This window comes from Coffea eugenioides, chromosome 2 (assembly GCF_003713205.1).
Source record: "Coffea eugenioides isolate CCC68of chromosome 2, Ceug_1.0, whole genome shotgun sequence".
NCBI lineage: Eukaryota > Viridiplantae > Streptophyta > Magnoliopsida > Gentianales > Rubiaceae > Coffea > Coffea eugenioides.
In genome coordinates this window covers 66,681,841-66,700,874 of record NC_040036.1, presented here as the reverse complement: position 1 = coordinate 66,700,874, position 19,034 = coordinate 66,681,841, and the positions used below count along the sequence as shown (strand labels likewise).

The 19,034-nt window shown below is 39.4% G+C and overlaps 2 protein-coding genes across 2 annotated transcripts; both read left to right on the top strand.

Annotated features, from left to right (window-relative positions):
* Positions 1 to 8,257: 8,257 nt before the first annotated feature.
* Positions 8,258 to 8,920, top strand: LOC113760064. Its single transcript, XM_027302638.1, has one exon. It carries the CDS (start codon positions 8,258 to 8,260, stop codon positions 8,918 to 8,920), a length of 663 nt encoding a protein of 220 aa, XP_027158439.1.
* A 6,939-nt stretch (positions 8,921 to 15,859) lies between these two features.
* LOC113760063 lies at positions 15,860 to 18,650 on the top strand. Its single transcript, XM_027302637.1, has 4 exons — positions 15,860 to 17,077; positions 17,280 to 17,423; positions 17,529 to 18,139; positions 18,266 to 18,650. The coding sequence occupies exons 1-4, from the start codon at positions 15,860 to 15,862 to the stop codon at positions 18,648 to 18,650; spliced, it is 2,358 nt and encodes a 785-aa protein (XP_027158438.1).
* The last annotated feature ends 384 nt before the right edge of the window (positions 18,651 to 19,034 follow it).

Sequence of the window (19,034 nt, the reverse complement as noted above, 5' to 3'; positions counted from 1 at the left end):
TTTGAACCACATAATGATGTACACCTAAATATCTCCTTCAAGAATGTGAGGCTTGCTCTTTCATCTTCAACAATGAAACACATGGAAGAACTTTTGCTTCTTCAACCTTGCCCAAGCTCCACTACCTCATAATAACATAATGTTGGGTGTGGGACAACCCATTTGTGGGCCAACCCACAAACAACACTTGAGGGTTTCTCAAGTCAAAACCACAAGCGACAGCCGCAGAAGTGCATTCTTCTTTTCTGTCCTCGTGTGAGAGAGAAAAATCACAGTCGCCATCTTTTGCTGGTTGAGAGCGAAAAACAAAGAGAGAGAAAAAGCTAGAGAGAGAGAGACACTTCAAGGTCTTGATTAGAGGGTGATTATTGAGACGAAATTTTACACACGTGATCTTCTCGTCAAGCTCTACTCATCTACCAATTCAGATTTTAGATTTCCTCTTCGTTTGGTAACATCTTTGCAAACCCACTTCTTTGACAGTTGTAGTTTTTGGGGGTGATTTTGTAACAATTTCACTTAGTTGGTGGTAATGATATTGTTATCATCCGAATATTTCGGATAGACCTGTGTATTCCCATTATTGTAATAGTGAAGATTTTTTGACTGGATTAGGTCCCGTGATTTTTTTCAATTTGGATTTTTCACGTAAAAATCTTGGTGTCCTGTGCCCTTTTATTTTTCTTGCATTTTATTATCACTGTTGGTATTATTACTTGGTGATTTGATTTGTTCCTATTTTAACTGGTACTTGGAAAAAGAAATTTGTCCTGAATTAACTCTGATATTGTGTGCCTGTATTGGTACCCCTTTCCCAACAAGTGGTATCAGAGCAGTCAGGCTAGGCTACTCATTTGTACTGGTTAAAAATGGATGATTCGGATAGTGGTTGCATGATAAAATTGAATGCTACTAATTATTCGATTTGGAAGCCTAGAATGGAGGACTACCTGTATTGTAGAGATTTGTTTGAACCTGTTCTAGGGGATAAATATAGGCCAAGTGATATGAGTGATGAAAAATGTGCTAATATGCACAGAAAAATTGTTGGTAATATTAGAAAATGGATTGGTCAAAGTATTTTTCAACATTTTGCTAATGACACCAGAGCTGATGTATTATGGAAAAAACTTGAGAGCATGTATGAAAGAAAGACCGGTTTGAATAAATCTAGTTGTCTGAAGCAGATTACTCGGATGAGATATAAGGATGGGGAAGATATGACTGAACACCTCAGTAATTTTCAGGGATTGATAAACTAGGCAACTACGTTAAATTTGAATTTGGATGATGAAGTGCAGGCTTTATTATTATTCAGTTCACTACCGGATAGTTGAGAAACTATGGTGGTGTGTTGACCATAGCTATTGCAAAAAAGGCCGTGATGAATGAAGAGTTCAGGAGAAAGGAACAAGGAATTATCTATGAGTCCTAGGCCCTGGTGACAGAAAAGAAAGAAAGAAGAGGGAAAAGCAAAAGTATAGGACCCCACAACAAGAATGACAAATCCAAAGGCAGGTCTGAGTCACGAAAAAATATTGCATGCTATTATTGTAAGAAGAATGAGCATTATATGAAAGAATGCAGAATCCTAAAACGGGAACAAATTGATAAAAAGGGTAAGGCGAAGGAAAAAAAATGATGAAGAGACTACAGCAATTGTGATAGCTCATGATGATATATTTGTGTTCTGTGATGATGGTCAAGTGAATATTATTCGCTATGACAGTGATTGGGTAGTTGATTCGGGTGCATCCTACCATGTTACCCCTCACAAGCATTTCTTCTCAACCTACACCGAAAGAGATTTTGGATATGTTAGGATGGGAAATGAGGTCTCATGCAAAGTTGTTGGCATGGGAGACATATATTTGGATACAGATATTGGGTGCCAACTGATATTAAGAAATGCTCGACATGTCCCTGATATTCGCCTTAATATTATCTCTACAGAAAAATTTGACGATGAGGGTTACCATAGCCTGCAAGGTGGAGGCAAATGGAAACTCAGCAAAAGAAATCTCATTGTTCCCAGAGGAAAGAAGCATAGTACCCTCCACGTGATGCAGGCCAAGTTGAGGAAGGGAGAAGTGAATGCAGTTCGTGATTCCTCAATTGGCCTTTGGCATAGGCGACTTGGACATATGGGTGAAAAGAGGATTCAGACACTTGTTCGCAAACAGCTCCTACCTGAAATTAGAGGTAATGCACTTAAACCTTTGTATTGACTGCATTTATAGGAAACAACACAGAGTTGCATTTCAAAATTTTCCTCCATCTAGAAAATTGAATCCTTTAGAATTGGTGCACACTGATGTTTGTTATATGAAAAATAAGTCTCTTGGTGGTGCTGTTTATTTTGTAACTTTTATTGATGATTTTGCTAGAAAAGTTTGGTGTTTTGCTTTGAAATCCAAAGATCAGGTTTTGGATGTATTCAAAGATTTTCATAGCAAAGTTGAAAGAGAAACAGGTAAACAGTTAAAGTGTGTACGTGCTGATAATGGTGGTGAGTACAGAGGACCATTTAAAATTTATTGCAAGTCCCGTGGAATCAGATTGGAGAAAACTATATCAAAAACTTCTCAAGAGAATGGAGTAACAGAGAGGATGAACAGATCTATCACTGAGCGGGTCAGATGTATGCTCTATAATACTAAACTGCCAAAATCCTTTTGGGGTGAGACAATGAGGAGTGCAGTTGATTTGATAAATCTTTCTCCTTCAGTTCCTCTAGATGGTGATATCCCAGAGAGGGTATGGACAGGAAAAGATATGTCCTTTAAGCATTTGAGAGTTTTTGGTTGCCGGGCATTTGTTCATATTTCCAAGGATGAGAGGTCAAAACTTGATGTAAAATCAAAACAATGCATTTTCTTGGGTTATGGACATGAAGATTTTGGTTATAGGTTGTATGACCCTATTGAGAAGAAGGTGATCAGGAGTAAAGATGTTGTCTTCTTTGAAAATCAAACCATTGAAGATATTGATAAAGGTGAAAACTCAAAATTCTCAGATGACATTCCTGCTAGTTCAAATTCAGATCCAGATTCAATTCCAATACCTTTTGATTTTAATCAAGGGGGAGCTGAGACAGAACAAAGAGAGGATATTAATGATGGTGATAATCCTACTGCTGATGAACCAGAGCATGAGGCGCCACCTACACCACCACCGCCACCACAAGAAGAGTTTAGAAGATCTACCAGAGAGAGGAGACCTTCTAACAGATATAATCCTCATGAATATGTGTTGTTAGCAGATAGAGGAGAGCCTGAGTCATACTGTAAGGGTTTAGAGCACGAGAACAAAGAGGATTGGTTGCGAGCCATGCAAGAGGAAATGGTGTCCCTGTATGAGAATCATACTTATGATTTAGTGAAACTACCTAAGGCTAAAAGAGATCTGAAGAACAAATGGGTTTATAGGTTGAAAACTCAGGAGCACACATCACAACCAAAGTATAAAGCAAGATTGATTGTGAAGGGATTCAGTCAAAAGAAAAGTATAGATTTTGAAGAAATCTTCTCTCCTGTAGTAAAAATGTCATCAATACGAGTTGTTCTTGCTATTGCAGCCAGTTTGAATTTGGAGATCGAACAACTTGATGTGAAGAGAGCCTTCTTGCATGGCGACTTGAAAGAGGAGATCTACATGGAGCAACCAGAGGGGTTCAAAGAAAATGGTATAGAAAATCTTGTATGTCGTCTCAACAAGAGTTTGTATGGGTTGAAACAGACAGTAGTATAAGAAGTTTGACTCTTTCATGACAGACCATGAGTACCACAGAAATTCATCTGATCGCTGTGTTTATGTGAAAAATTTTTCAGATTGTGATTTTGTTATTCTCTTGCTATATGTTGATGATATGTTGATTGTTGGTCGTGATACTGTGAAGATTGATAGGTTGAAAAAGGAGTTAAGTAAATCCTTTGCAATGAAGGATTTGGGTCCGGCTAGAAGATATTGGGGATGAAAATCTCACGTGACAGGCAAAATGGAAAGCTCTAGTTATCTCAAGAAAAATACATGAAAAAGTACTCAACAGGTTTAACATGAGCAAGGCTAAGGAAGTCTCAACTCCACTTGCATGTCACTTTAAACTGAATATCAAGCAGTGTCCTACAAGTGAGAAAGATAAAGAAGACATGAAGAAAGTTTCTTATGATTCGGCTATTGGTAGCTTGATGTACGCCATGGTTTGCACCAGGCCAGATATTGCTCATGCAGTTGGAGTGGTCAGTCGGTATCTCTCTAATCCTGATAAAGAGCATTGGAATGCTGTCAAATGGATTCTCAGGTATCTCAAGGGAACTCCTAGATTATGTCTATGTTTCGACAATGGTAAAACTATGCTAGATGGATACACTGATGCAGATATGGCAGGTGATCTTGATAATAGGAAGTTCACCTCTGGGTACTTGATGATTTTTGTAGGGGGAGCAGTGTCATGGCAAAGTAAGTTACAAAAATGTATTGCCCTTTCTAGTACGGAGGCGGAGTACATTGCAACTACTGAAGCATGCAAGGAGACTCTTTGGTTGCAGAAATTCCTTCAAAAGTTGGGTATGAAACAAGAGAAGTATAGTCTGTATTGTGACAGTCAGAGTGCTATTCATTTGTGTAAGAACTCTACATTTCACTCTCGATCCAAACACATTAATGTGAGATATCATTAGATTCAGAAAGTACTGGATTCCAAGTTGTTGACACTTGAGAAAGTGCATACAGATGATAATGGTGCTGACATGTTTACCAAGGCATTGTCTAAGGAGAAACTTTTGTCTTGCAGACAAGAAGCAGGGTTGGGGAAACCCCCCAAATGAGCTGGAGGGAGAGATTGTTGGGTGTGGGCCAGCCCATTTATGGGCCAACCCACAAACAACACTTGAGGGTTTCTCAAGTCAAAACCATAAGCGACAGCTGCAGAAGTGCATTCTTCTATTCTGTCCTCGTGCGAGAGAGAAAAAGCATAACCGCCATCTTTTGCTGGTTGAGAGGGAAAAATGAAGAGAGAGAAAAAGCTAGAGAGAGAAACACTTCAAAGTCTTAATTGGAGGGTGATTCGAAACTCGATTGAGACGAAATTTTACACACGCGATCCTCTCATCAAGCTCTACTCATCTAGATTTTAGATTTCCTTTTCATTTGGTAACAACTTTCCAAACCCAATTCTTTGACAGTTATAGTTTTTGGGAGTGATTTTGTAGCAATTTCACTTAGTTGGTGGTGGTGATATTGTTGTCATCCTAATATTTCGGATAGACCTGTGTATTCCCATTATTGTGATAGTGGAGATTTTTTGACTGGATTAGGTCCCGTGATTTTTTCCACGTAAAAATCTTGGTGTCCTGTGCCCTTTATTTTTTTGCATTTTATTATCACTGTTGGTATTATTACTTGGTGATTTGGTTTGTTCCTATTTTAACTGGTACTTGGGGAAAGAAAAATTTGTCTTGGATTAACTCTGATATTGTGTGTTTTTATTGGTACCCCTTTCCCAACACATAACAACTGGCTGTAAGAAAAAAAATTGTCTATATTCATGCAATCAAGTAGATTTTGCACTAATTATTCGATCTCAAACTTATTTAGGCGGCTAATGATTTCATGCATCAGCTTGCACCACATCATGTACACAATTAAATGCGTGATTATGACTTACATTTTTTAGGCATTATGTTTTAACAGTTAATAGGCGTATAACATGTAGGAATTATTTCTATTGGTTTTTCAGTTCAGTAATTCTAGTACAAAAAACTATTAATTCTTGTAATATTGACACTTGATGATTGTATCCTTTGAATGAACTAGAAGACTAACTTAGAAAATTAAACTTGCACATGAAAATCCTTTGATTTTTATCTTTTTTGGTTAAGAGAGCATAAGTTGAAGGATATAAAGTGTAAAAATTTCATTTATTAACTTTTCAGAAACGTTTATGAATGACCCCTTTTTCAAAGATAAATACCTTTATTGAGAAAGTATTGTTTAACAACCATTTTCTTTTCTTAAAACAAATCTGAAATGCAATGTTACAAAAGCCACATTTTGTAGAGTTGTTTCTGACAATCAACTTCATAAGAAGGATAACATCCACATATATGATTCCCGACAGAATTGTAGTGAATCAAGAAACTTGTGTGGTTAAGTGTGAACTCTTCTCAAGAATCAGTAAAGGAAAAATCCCATCACAAAAGATACCATCATTAACCTTCATATATATATATATATATATATATGCCTGCTTATAAAATGAAATCAATGAACCCTTGTTTTTATTGGGGAAATCGAGGATGATAGACCCAACAAATACTAGACTATATCTTAAAAAAAAAGAAAAAGAAAAAGTGTCAGAAAATCTTTCCTACTGTAGGAGGTTGGGGTGGGATTGCTTTAGCAAACCTGTAATAGTGCAAAATAAGCAAGTCAGAATTTTGGGGCAGTTTGTGGGACTGCGGAAGGCGGCATTGTGTGCTGCGTTTTTTACACACTAACATGAGAAATTTTCAAACATCCTCATCATATGTTACACATACCTATCTCTATCTCTATTATATGAACATAGAGAGAGAGAGAGAGAGAGAGAGAGTAAATGGCTAAACTTGAAAAGGACTTAAACAAACTTCTAGAGAAGGGGTGCCCAATGTAGGGCCTTTTGAACTAAGGTATGATAATAACATGTCTCCACACACAACAAATGTTGTCTCCCCTTGCATTTTCCTCATATATCAGACAGAGATAGTTTGATGATTAAATATGCGGATTATTCCATTTGTCTCTTCTTGTTCCATTCTTGAATCAACTTATTTAGGTCAATGGTCATCTTTCGAGGTTTTGGTTTTTGTACCTAGATGGCATAGAATTGGCACGCTATTTCTCCTTAACGCCATCACTTGACGAATGTTTGATTGCCAGGAAAAAAATATCAAAGTATGCATAACCCCTAAACTTGCCTAGCAAAATTAAGGGGCCATTTAGACTAGATAGACTGCAAATCCCTTCCATTTGTGTTGATTGATGTAAAGATTAGTCATTCTCATTTTCTGTTTTTGTTTTTATGTTTTTACCTTCTGGAGATAAGGTCTATGTCCCTTTTCTCTAACTAATAAATTTAGTTGGCATACGTTTTGCCATTAAAATAATAATAATGATGATGATGATAACAATAATAATAACATCAAAGTGAAAGAGAGTGAGTTTCTTTTTTTTTTGCTCTTTTGTTTTTTATTTGTGCAGGATTTTGTTGTGTTCTTATTTTTTTTCTTTTAAGAACTACACAAATTTTTTTCGATTTTCTGTATCCTTTTTTATCAATAAATATTTCATGATTTTGTACAAGAAGATTGTTGTCAACAATATTGCGGTAACTATTAGTACCTCCCCAACATTATTGAACTTTTTCTTATATCGAAGAGAACGAATACCACAAGAGTAGACTCATAAAGCCGGTAAAATGGAATTCGAGTCCTCTTATCCTGATGTTCTCCCTCCATCTAGTTCCTCTCTTGAACCAAACAAGGAAGCTAGCTACACAAGAGATATATATTTTTGTGTTTTTTGTTTCGGCTCGTTTTCTTGTACCTGACTTTTCTACAGTTTCTCGCCATCCAAACAAAGCCTACATTTTTAAGTAGGAAGAAGAATCCAACTGTATGGTTCAATGGTTCCTCTCCTTAGTAGAGGTTGTTTCTCTCTCTAAGCAGAGAGCTCTTCTTCCCGGTGTGGGAGCCTTTTCTTATTGATCCTTCAACCACACCCTTAACCCTCCGTACCTTGGGGCCTTTATTCCCAGAACCACTCTGGCTTTCTGTGTAGATTTATTACCCAGTAAGCACAATAATGTCGGAAAAACACTAACATTTGGGTGAGTTTGCACCCTAGGTTAACTCAGTACATTCCAAAAAAAAAAAGAGAGAGAGAGAGAGAGAGAGAGAGAGAGATAATAGCTCAAAAGTCCCTACAAACAAGTAACCAGTTGCGTATTACTTATAGCTCAGGAGTTGGGGAAGAGCTGCTCTAAATGATGTTCTGAACTCAAGCCAAAAGGCTCCAGTCAACTCTAACCAAGCTACGACAGGTAAGGTCATGGCCATTACTTCTTGTACTAGCCTTGTGTCTTTGTTTTGTTTGTTTTAGCCATTTTCATTAGGTGTCTCTGGTAGATAGTGTAGATCTGGTCTCTCTTGGGTTGAGGAGTAAGTTTTTCGAGTCTTTAAGGTTAGTGTGTGGTATACCAACAGTCACTGGTGTCACAATGGCGGATGAACTTGCTGAGATCATGCAGAATTTCGATCTTTCTAGCACCGAACTTCAAGCAACTAGCTTGGGTACTGAGGAGATAGGGGGTGGAATCCAAGAGTGTAAAATCAGCTTGATAGAAAAGATAATGGGTGAGAAAGCTTCAAACTACACTGGGGTGAAGAACTTTGTAACCACTGCATGGGGATACCCAAAACAATTAAGAGTGGTGGAGTTAGGACTGAACATGTTCCAGTTTATCTTGCCTTTTGAAAGTGACAGAGAGCGGATCCTACATGGAGGGCCATGGATACTAGATAATCAAATGCTGGTTCTGAATAACTGGTATGAAGGGATAGAGGATGATGAAAGGGTATTTTGCTTGGCACCACTTTGGATTCAGGTTTGGAATTTACCGGTTCACTGGATTTCCAAAGAGGCAGGTAAGAAAATAGGCTCAATATTTCGTCACGTGAGAGATGTTATAATTCCCCAGACTGGGGGAAAGGAAGGCAGACATTTGAAGCTTCTCGTTATGGTCAACATAAGTAAACCTCTGCTACGAGGGACAATTGTAAAGGTGGGGGATGTTACTAAGTGGGCAAGTGATACGAAATATGGGCCGCTTATGGGCCATGTTTCGGGCTGTAGGAGAATGAATCTTTTAGCAATAGTTTAGTAGTTTATTTTTTAGATTTCTATTTTATTTGGTAGAAATAAGTTCGGTCCAAGACCTCATGTTGAGATGGATCCGATTTATAAAGTCTAGGCTCACTATTACTTAAGTTGGTTAATTAGCTTTTATTGGGTTATGTTGGGCCAGTTTAAAGCCTTCATTGGGTCGATTATAAGCTGTCCATTAGCTAGCCTTAACTATGATTAGTGAGTCATTAGTTTAGTTGTCAAATCGAATAAGGAAACTTGCATTGTTTCCAACTTAGATTAGGTTTGCTTCTTTGTAAGGCTATAAATAGCCAAGCTTTGATAATTTCAGGTAGACACTTTTATCAAAAAAACCTAGTGTGAGAATTTTCTCCATAGCTTTCGAGCAACCCTTAAACAACTTAGAGTTTTACTCTAGTGTTCTTGTCTGGCTTATCAATTCAAGAACCACACTTGAATTGTGGCACCTTCTACACTTGCCTGAGGTTCGCTAATTCATCTGATTACGGGTTGAGATAATATCAACAAGTTCATAGTCACGGGGATTAGAGGGGTCGTAGGGTTTCCGCTGCTACCGTTTCTTGCGTTCGAAGTCAAATCCAACAAGTGATCTTGGGTCGCGAATCTTCTCACTAACGAGATTCATATCAGCTGGTATCAAAGCTAGCTTGTTGGTAACATCGTTTTACCTTTTTTTTTCTTCTGTCGTAATTCGTGTCTTGGTATCTATCTTATTAGCTAAAAAAAATTCCAAATTCTGTTCGCACAACTGCAAACTGCCGCAAGTCTTCCTTGTTTCTCTTCAATTCTGGTCATCGTGTTGTGGAGTCTGTCCTTGGTGTTGTGTGACTTCTGGAATTTGCTGGGAGTCAATTGTCTTGTATTCGGTTTGGTGGTGTGTGATCCCAGCTTTCGTTAACAAAAGAAAAAAAAAAGAAAAGAAACAAAACAAGACAACACCGCTGGTGTTCCTAGAGTCGCGCCCTTATTGGTGTTTCATTGAAGCTTGGTCAATCTATCCGTGTCTCGTTATTGCCAAATTTCTATTGAGTCTTGTGAGTAATCTGCCCGTGTCTTGCTGTGTTGTTCCCACCGCTTGGTTCCAGTAGGTTAAAGAGTCAGTCGGTGCTGAATGGTCATGTTTCCAAGTCGCACAAAGTATTGAATCGATAGGAAATTCTGTCTTGCTGCACTATCACTGATAAATCTGTCCAAGTTGTCGCCTCAGTGCTTGTGCATGATAATTGTTCAGCAACTGGATATCTTCTCGTTCTCGAGGTTAGGCCCAACCTGAGCTTAAAAAAAAAGAAAAACACACACAAACAAAAATTCTGCTCGCTGCTCTCTTCCAAGCCATGAAGAGCAACTCTTGAAGTTGTCAAATTCTGTTCGTATCTATTTGCTGTGTATGGGTTGAATTTCGTGGGCAAACTTCTTGATTTCTTGGAGTTCTTGAAGGGATTCTCGGCACCTTGAAATCTAGAAATTGCCGCAAACTTCCTGAGGCTCCTGCTGGACATTCTTTTTGTGTGGATTACTAATCTTGGTTGTTGACGGCTAGTTGATACCTGGAGTTGTACCTGATCAGTTTGTTACCGAACCTAGCCTAGCCAATTTTGACAACCTACCACAACAGGCCTGGACAAACTCAACACAGACCTGGGAAGGAAATTGATAACCCGAACCTTCGTTCATCCGAAGTTGTTGCTGTAGAAAAAAAAAAGGACATAGTAGCTAGAGGAACGTTTGTATCTTGGTTATGGTGCAATCCTAGAGCACTTGGGAAGAGGAACATGGTCGACTGAACGTCTAGAAAATGAAAGATAACAAAAAAAAAGGAGATAGAGGAACAGCCGCTGGAGGACTTCCAATCCTAATCAATTTCTAAATCCAAAGGGGTTTCGCTTCTTATTGCTTCATGATTTGTAGCCCCACCTACCCATATTGATACCTTGAAATTTCAACCGCACCTCTGCACAACAACAGGCCCCAAACAGCCCCAGCCAGCCGCACTACAAACCAAACACCACCGCCCACTAGCACTACGAACCAAACACCACCGCCCACTAGCACTACAAACCAGTTTCCTAAGCAAGGCCACCGCCCACTAGCACTTGTTTCCCCTCGGCTACAACACTTGTGAACAGATACCTATTGCTATCAAGGGCTAACACGTCCCACCCTTGAGCAATCACACGGAACCAAAACCTCATAAAATCACCAGTCGAACCCAAGGCCGTAAACATTCCAAGAAAATCCAGCAAAGCAAAGGACTACTTCCTTGTCGGTTGAGTCTTTGAGTGTCTTTCTTAATATTTTTTGTAGCTTTGAGTCAAGTCTTTTTCTGATTCTTACTCTTGAATATATTCTACCACTCCATTCTTTGTGTCCTAATTTTATTTTCCAAGAGAATCTCTACTCTTACAAACCTCAAATTCTAGCGTGAACTTGCTTTTTAGGCCTAATCTTGGGCAGTTGAGGAATTCTACTTTCTTCAAGGTTTGCAAGGGGCTGTGAGAAAATCTTTGGTGAGAAAAATTAGAGTGAAAACACGAGAGACGAGCACATACACGTGAGCTTGTGTGTTGTGAGAAATTTCTTTTCTCTGCTAACCAATTTTGCAGGTCACTTAACCATGCCTCGTGGAGTTGCATTTCATTCATATCATCAAGAATTCTTAGAGAACGAGTCTCTTAAGAGGAGGGGTTCCAAGCGAACTACGTCCAAGTACTCTAGTTCCACGCATTCAATCTCCGAGCATTCACAACATGAGTTTCATCCACTTCAGGAGGAAATGGATCATTTTCGTGCCTTGTGTGTATATGAAAGATATAAGCGTACTTGTAATGAGTATGAAGAGGAGCAAAGGAGTTTGCGTCAAGCATTTAAGCCAAGGTCTTCATCAAGCAAACGAGCATCATCTAAGGAGTGTTGCGACAATCGAGTCATGAATTCTCGAATTGAATCAAAGCCTCGTGAATCAAAGGCTGATTTCCGAAGCCGGAATAAAGAATTATTTGACTCTATGATGGGAGAAATTAGCCAAGTGCTGCATTCATATTTTGAGCAACTTACTCATGTGTCAACCAATGGTGGTAAAGATGTTCCTTCTAGTCCGCCATTGATTAAAGAAATATCTACGAATGCTAGCAATAAACTTGAGATTGAAAACCTTGAATTCTCATCAACACAAGTTAGTTGTCATGAGCTAGTTGAGAAGGAAAACAAGGGAAAAAGTGCGCTGACTTTGGGAGACAATGCGAGGGCTTATTTTTCTAACGAACTTACCTTTGTTATGTTTAGCTTTTCTTCTTTTATGCAGGTTAAGCAAGGAGAGATTGAGTTGATCATGGCATGTTCTATCCCTATATCCATTGGTGAATATCAGAATTTTCATGGAGTTTGCATCTTAAGTGTTGTATCCCTTTACTATCTATTGATATTCAACTTCACCCATGAGCCTGCTTTGCTTGTTGGGAGGAGTAATGAAGTTTCAAAGGGGGTTCTTGGACTTGAATTTTGTCCTTTGCCTCCTTACCATTTTGCGACAAGTGTCCCAAGTGATGATCAATCTAATGAAGTCGATCATGTTCAAAGTATTCTTCAGTTTGTCAGTTGCATTATGGAGGATCCAAGAGGATGTGAGCTTGCTGCCAATGAACCATACATTTTACCTTGCATCATGGAACTGAAGCTATATGCATTATCCTCAAGGAGTCATTGGAGTAAAGCCTTGAGTTTTCCATGGCTGATTGTGAGCATTTTCAAGCTGACCAAGAGACATGTGCACCGAATTATAATAATCATGACGTATGCAAGTATCATTCATTCTAAGAGAGCCAATATGTGGAGATTTGAGGTTTCATCCTGCCAACTCTTGTTAGTACCATTCATTTCCAACCACAATTTGAGGACAAATCTTTTTCAAGAGAAGGGGAATGATACGAAATATGGGCCGCTTATGGGCCATGTTTCGGGCTGCAAGAGAATGAATCTTTTAGCAATAGTTTAGTAGTTTATTTTTTAGATTTCTATTTTATTTGGTAGGAATAAGTTCAGTCCAAGACCTCATGTTGAGTTGGATCCGATTTATAGAGTCTAGGCTCACTATTACTTAAGTTGGTTAATTAGCTTTTATTGGGTTATGTTGGGCCAACTTAAAGCCTTCATTGGGTCGATTATAAGCTGTCCATTAGTTAGCCTTAACTATGATTAGTGAGTCATTAGTTTAGTTGTCAAATCGAATAAGGAAACTTGCATTGTTTCCAACTTAGATTAGCTTTATTTCTTTGTAAGGCTATAAATAGCCAAGCTTTGATAATTTCAGATAGACACTTTTATCAAAAAAACCTAGTGTGAGAATTTTCTCCATAGCTTTCGAGCAACCCTTGAACAACTTAGAGTTTTACTCTAGTGTTCTTGTTTGGCTTATCAATTCAAGAACCACACTTGAATTGTGGCGCCTTCTACACTTGCCTGAGGTTCTCTAATTCGTCTGATTACGGGTTGAGATAATATCAACAAGTTCGTAGTCACGAGGATTAGAGGGGTCGTAGGGTTTCCGCTGCTACCGTTTCTTGCGTTCGAAGTCAAATCCAACAAGTGATCTTGGGTCGCGAATCTTCTCACCAACGAGATTCGTATCAGCAAGCTTCAAATACGAGCGGTGTCCAGACTTTTGCTATAATTGTGGAATCATAAGCCATAGTGAAAGGACCTGTTCCAAGCCAGGCGCTTCAGGTCGAGGAAAAAAGGTTAATCAGTACGGCCCATGGTTGCAGAGTGGAAATTTGAGGATATCCGCACAAGAGAAACAAAAGCATAGTGTATAACCCACAGAAACAGCATTGGAAACTCAAGATGGCATATGGAAGGATAAAGGGGGTAATGAGGTTCAGAATGGTGAAAAGAAGGACCACTCACAGGGGACCAGTAATACTATTAGACAGCTAGGAGATGCTAGTAACATTCATGACCATGAAGGTCAACATCCGGGAGAACAGATGAGAGGTTTAAATGAGCATCTTAGTCACCCAGTTAGTACATCAACTGTCCAGACTGAGAATGTTAGAGGTGATGGTGCCAATGGGCAGATTCAGAGGAGAGAACTAAGTGAACTTACTAGTCTCCCTGCTAATCAATTGACTGCACTTGATGCAAGTGTTATAGGTGAAGGTACAAGAGGTCAGATTCATCATGAACTCAGTGAAAGACATGCACTAATAAAGGAACAAGATGGGAGTGTAGGGGAGAAGAAGCAGTCTGGGACTGGAGAAAAGGAAGTAGGGAGTTCTGATGTATTGATGATGGAAGTAGGATGTGGTACTATGATGGTTCAGCTTTCCAAACTTGGCCACGTACAAGACATCAAGCAAAGATTGGAGTCAGCGAGTATACCACCTTTGCTGGAACAAAAGATGACTGAGGCCATAGGGAGGCAGAACAGACGAATCCTAAGAGCCTTGAAATCCCCCAAGAAACCAAAACAGTCTCTTCAAGGGACTAAATCAGACTCTCTTAGGGGGAGAAAAGCAGGCAAAGAAAAGGTGAAGTGGATGAAATGGAAATCGAAACTGATGAAGTTAGCATTCAAAGTGGCAAGAGGACCAAAATTGGGTTAAGTGGATTGACAATAAGAATGGAAACTGAGGGGGAGGGGTCCAACCCAAATGAGACCCCAACGAATAAATGAGAGTGCTGGTGTGGAATTGTCAAGGTGTGGGGAGCCCCTTGACAATTCCCCAGCTGAGAGAGGTGAACAACCTTTCCTCTCCAAGTATGGTGTTTTTGTGTGAAACTAAGAATAGGAGTAATTATCTAGGAAAAGTAAAAAATATTTTGAAGTTTGATGGGATTCAAATTGTGGAGTCCATGAATAAGGCAGGAGGTATGGCACTTATGTGGAAGGCGGAGGTAAGGATTAAGCAAGTTCTGTGTACAGCTTTTACCATTGAAGCTCACATTAAGGATAACGAGAATAGGAGTGAGTGGTGGTTTATAGGGATTTATGCAAGCTGTGATGATCAAATTCGTAAACAACAATGGAAAATAATCCATTCCAGGAAGCATCTTTGGGGTGATAAGTGGCTAATAGCAGGTGACTTTAATGATATTGTATCAAATGCTGAAAAGTGGGGAGGGAATAGGAGGGAAGAAGGTAGCTTCAAGCATTTTAAAGACTTCATTAATCACAATCAGCTCCTAGAGATTGGGTTTGAGGGTCATCCATGGACTTAGTGTAACAATTGGGAGGGGGAAGGTGAGATTAAACAGTGTCTGGATAGAGGCTTGTGTAGCTTTTCTTGGTACAAACTCTTTCAGCAGGCTAGCTATCAACATTGGGACTCCTATGCTTCAGACCACAGTATACTACTGTTTGACACTAAACCATCCCAAGCTAGGAGGAGGAAAAGGTTTTATTTTGATAAGAGATGGCTTCAACATCAAGAGATTTATGAGGTTGGGGAACAGGCTTGGAAACAAGGAAACGAGAGGTCTAGGATGATAAAGTAACCCAAAAGATCAAATTGTGTAGAACAGCCTTACTAAAGTGGAGAAATAAGGTTCAAGGAAATTCCAAGCTTAAGATTGATAGGATCAAGGGACAGTTGCAGGAGCTCAAAGAATGTGATATAAGTGACAAGAAGGAGCGGGGGAAAATTCTAAAAAGTAGCTTAAGAGAGGCTTACAGAGAGGAAGAAATGTATTGGAGCCAAAAGGCTAGGTTGCAATGGCTGAAGGAAGGGGACAAAAATACAAAGTTCTTCCATACTTGTGTCAAAGATAGAAGGAGGATGAATAGAATAACCCACATCCAGAGGGAGAATGGGAGTTGGACGACAAATGAAGAGGAGCTAGGCACTGAAATTGCATATTACTACACTAAACTTTTCGAAGCTTCTGAGGTGACATGCAGGAAATGTTAAATGGTATACCACAGACTATCTCAGGGACTATGAATGATAAACTTACGAAACCTGTTGATGTGTTAGAAATTAAAGCAGCCCTTTTCTCTATGAATCCTGATAAAGCTCCTGCTATAGATGGGATGCCTCCTAATTTTTTTCAAAAGTTTTGGAACATTATTAAAGAAGATCTGGTCAAGGCTATTCAAACTTTTTCTCATACTGGGCATCTTGTTAAGTCAGTCAATCATACAATCATCTCCCTCATTCCCAAAGTCAAAAATCATACATCCCTTAAGCAGTACCGACCCATCAGCCTCTGCACTACTGTTTACAAGATCATAGCCAAAGTCCTTGCTAATAGACTCAAGCAGGTTCTTCATCACTGCATTAGTAAGAATCAGTCAGCCTTCATCCCCGGAAGGCAAATTCTTGATAATATCATGCTCTCTCATGAGTTCATTCATTATCTTAATAACAAAAGGCTAGGCAAAGATGGTTTTATGGCTGTGAAATTAGACATGTCTAAGGCTTACGACAGAGTTGAATGGAGGTTTTTGGATGCTGTGATGAACAAAATAGGATTCAATGACCGATGGAGGAAGTGTATGTCAACAGTCAGTTACTCTTTCACGATTAATGGGGAAATCAGAGAATATGTGTCCCCCCGGAGAGGAATTAGGCAGGGTGATCCGTTGTCACCATATTTGTTCCTCTTATGCTCAAAAGGACTCTCTAGTCTACTCCACACAGCTACTGAGGAAAAAAGGATAAGGGGTCTAAAACTCAGTAGACATAGTCCTACGGTGTCCCATTTATTTTTTGCTCATGATTCGTTGATATTTTGCAAAGCCGACCCAAACAATGCCATGGAACTCAGAAGGATTCTCCTGGTGTATGAGAAGGGTACTGGACAGATGATTAACTTGGAGAAGTCATCGGTTCTCTTTAGTAGAAATGTGGTCCAACAATTACAATTGGTTATTTCGCAAGCTCTGGGAGACATTCAGATACTTGCTAAAGGGAGATATTTGGGGCTTCCAATGGTAGTTACTCGATCCAAACACCAGATATTTGGGTACATCAAGGACAACATTCAACACAGGTTACAAAAGTGGAAAAATAAGCTGTTAAGTGCGGCTGGGAAAGAGGTAATGCTTAAGGCAGTAGCTCTAGCCCTGCCAACATACACTATGTCATGTTTCAAGATTCCTAAAAGGCTGTGTAAGGATATAAACTCCACAATGGCAAATTATTGGTGGGGAGAGGTAAATGGAAGAAACAAAATGCATTGGAGCTTTTGGAGCGCGGGACAGAAAAGCTGGAGGACTCGGATTTAAAGATTTAGAGGCCTTTAACATAGCGTTACTAGGTAAGCAAGTGTGGAGATTAATTACTCAACCAAACTTGCTTGTTAGTAAAGTGCTTAAAGCTCGCTACTTTCATAACGAGTCCATTTTCAACTGCAAGGTTCCTGCAAATGCCTCATGGATCTGGAAAGGATTGATGGGGGCAAGGAAGTTTATGGTGGAAGGAATTCGGAGAAGGATAGGGAATGGGAAAAGTACCAATATATGGGATGATTACTGGATTCCAAATGCTCATCTTGGCAAGGTGTCTTCAACTAAACCATAGGGAAGTGTGCTTCAAAAGGTTCAAGACTTGATACATCAGAGGAAATGGATTCGGCCCCTGATATTTGAGACTTTCAGCAACCAGGATGCTGAAAAGATTTTGAAAATCCCCATCAGTTTAGGGTATAGAGAGGACTGTCACTACTGGATCCATGGAACTAATGGTATCTACACTGTGGGGTCAGCATACAGGAAGTTAACTCAGACAAAAATGCATCACAATAAGAAAGGTGGAATGGAGGAAGCTAGTACAAGCTGGAGCAACCAAAGCCACGGACTCTGGACGTATCTGTGGAAGCTCAAAGTTAAGCATAAAGTGAAGATCTTCCTTTGGAAATGCCTTAGCCAAGCTCAACCAGTAAGACATTTAATAGCCAGCAGGACAAAGCAAGGGGACCCAATCTGTAGAGGCAGTGAGGAGAGTGAAACAATTGAACATGTCTTACTCCGCTGCAGCTATGCCTCACAAGTCTGGAGGTTAGCACCCATCCAATGGGATGTAACTCTGGACCAACAAAGTTGCTTCAACAGGTGGTGGACCATGGTGACAGCAGCCAAAGCTCGAAGAGAAGGAAATGACCATCTATCATTAACAGCAAATATCCTCTGGCTGCTGTGGAAAAGCAGAAATGCAAGAGAGTTCAATGCTAAGCAGAGGCAGCCATGGAAAACGGTTCAGAAAGCTCACGAAGAGTGGTAGGAAGCTCATGAAAAATCATCAACATGGAGTACAGAAGAAACAGGAACTCGGCAGTCACAAGTGCAGCTACAACAACAAAGTCACAATTCAGTGATATTGAGACTAGCGATACAGGTGCACAGGGCCAATTCTCAACTTGGTATTGGGATCACATGCGCTGGGAATTTTCAACACCAGTGTCAAGGGTGGGCGCTACATGAGAGAAGTGCAGGACATCAGCTTATTGATGGATTAGAAGCTGTCAAATTATTACTCAGTAAAGCCGCTGTCCACCAGTTTGAAAATATTGAGGTGCAGTTGGACAATAAACAAGTCTTTCATCTCATTCAGAATGCCAAAACGCAGGACATGCGTCTCACAACGCTGCTCGAGGATATTCTTACTTTGAAGGCCTTGTTTCAAATGTGCTCTTTTTGCTTAGTTGATGGAGATAATAATCATTTGAGTAATAGGATTAGCGCTTATGCGTTGAATATCAGTCAAGATGAGGAATTTGAGATTCCTTAGTGCCAAGGTGCACTGACTGTACTGAGTTATCAAGCCTTTGCTTGAATTTGTAAAAATTATCTTATGTTATAAAATCATTTACCGTTTCGGAAAAAAAAGAAAAGAAGAATCCAACTGTTAAAGTACTGCTACTGCATTTGGAAGTTCATGGCATAGCTACATGCTCTCAAGGAACAAAATGCCATACTGAAATTCCCAAAAATTTTTAATGTATTTAGAAAAGGATTTTGACTTGCTTCACTCATTGCAGTCAATTTTAAATCAGATTGCCATAGTCCTTTACATTGATATGGCATTTGGTTTAATTTTGTTTAAAGCAATGCAGTCCCTATTCCCTCATGTCTCGGTTCTTTACTTAAGAATTTGAAGGGTTTTCTTAGACCA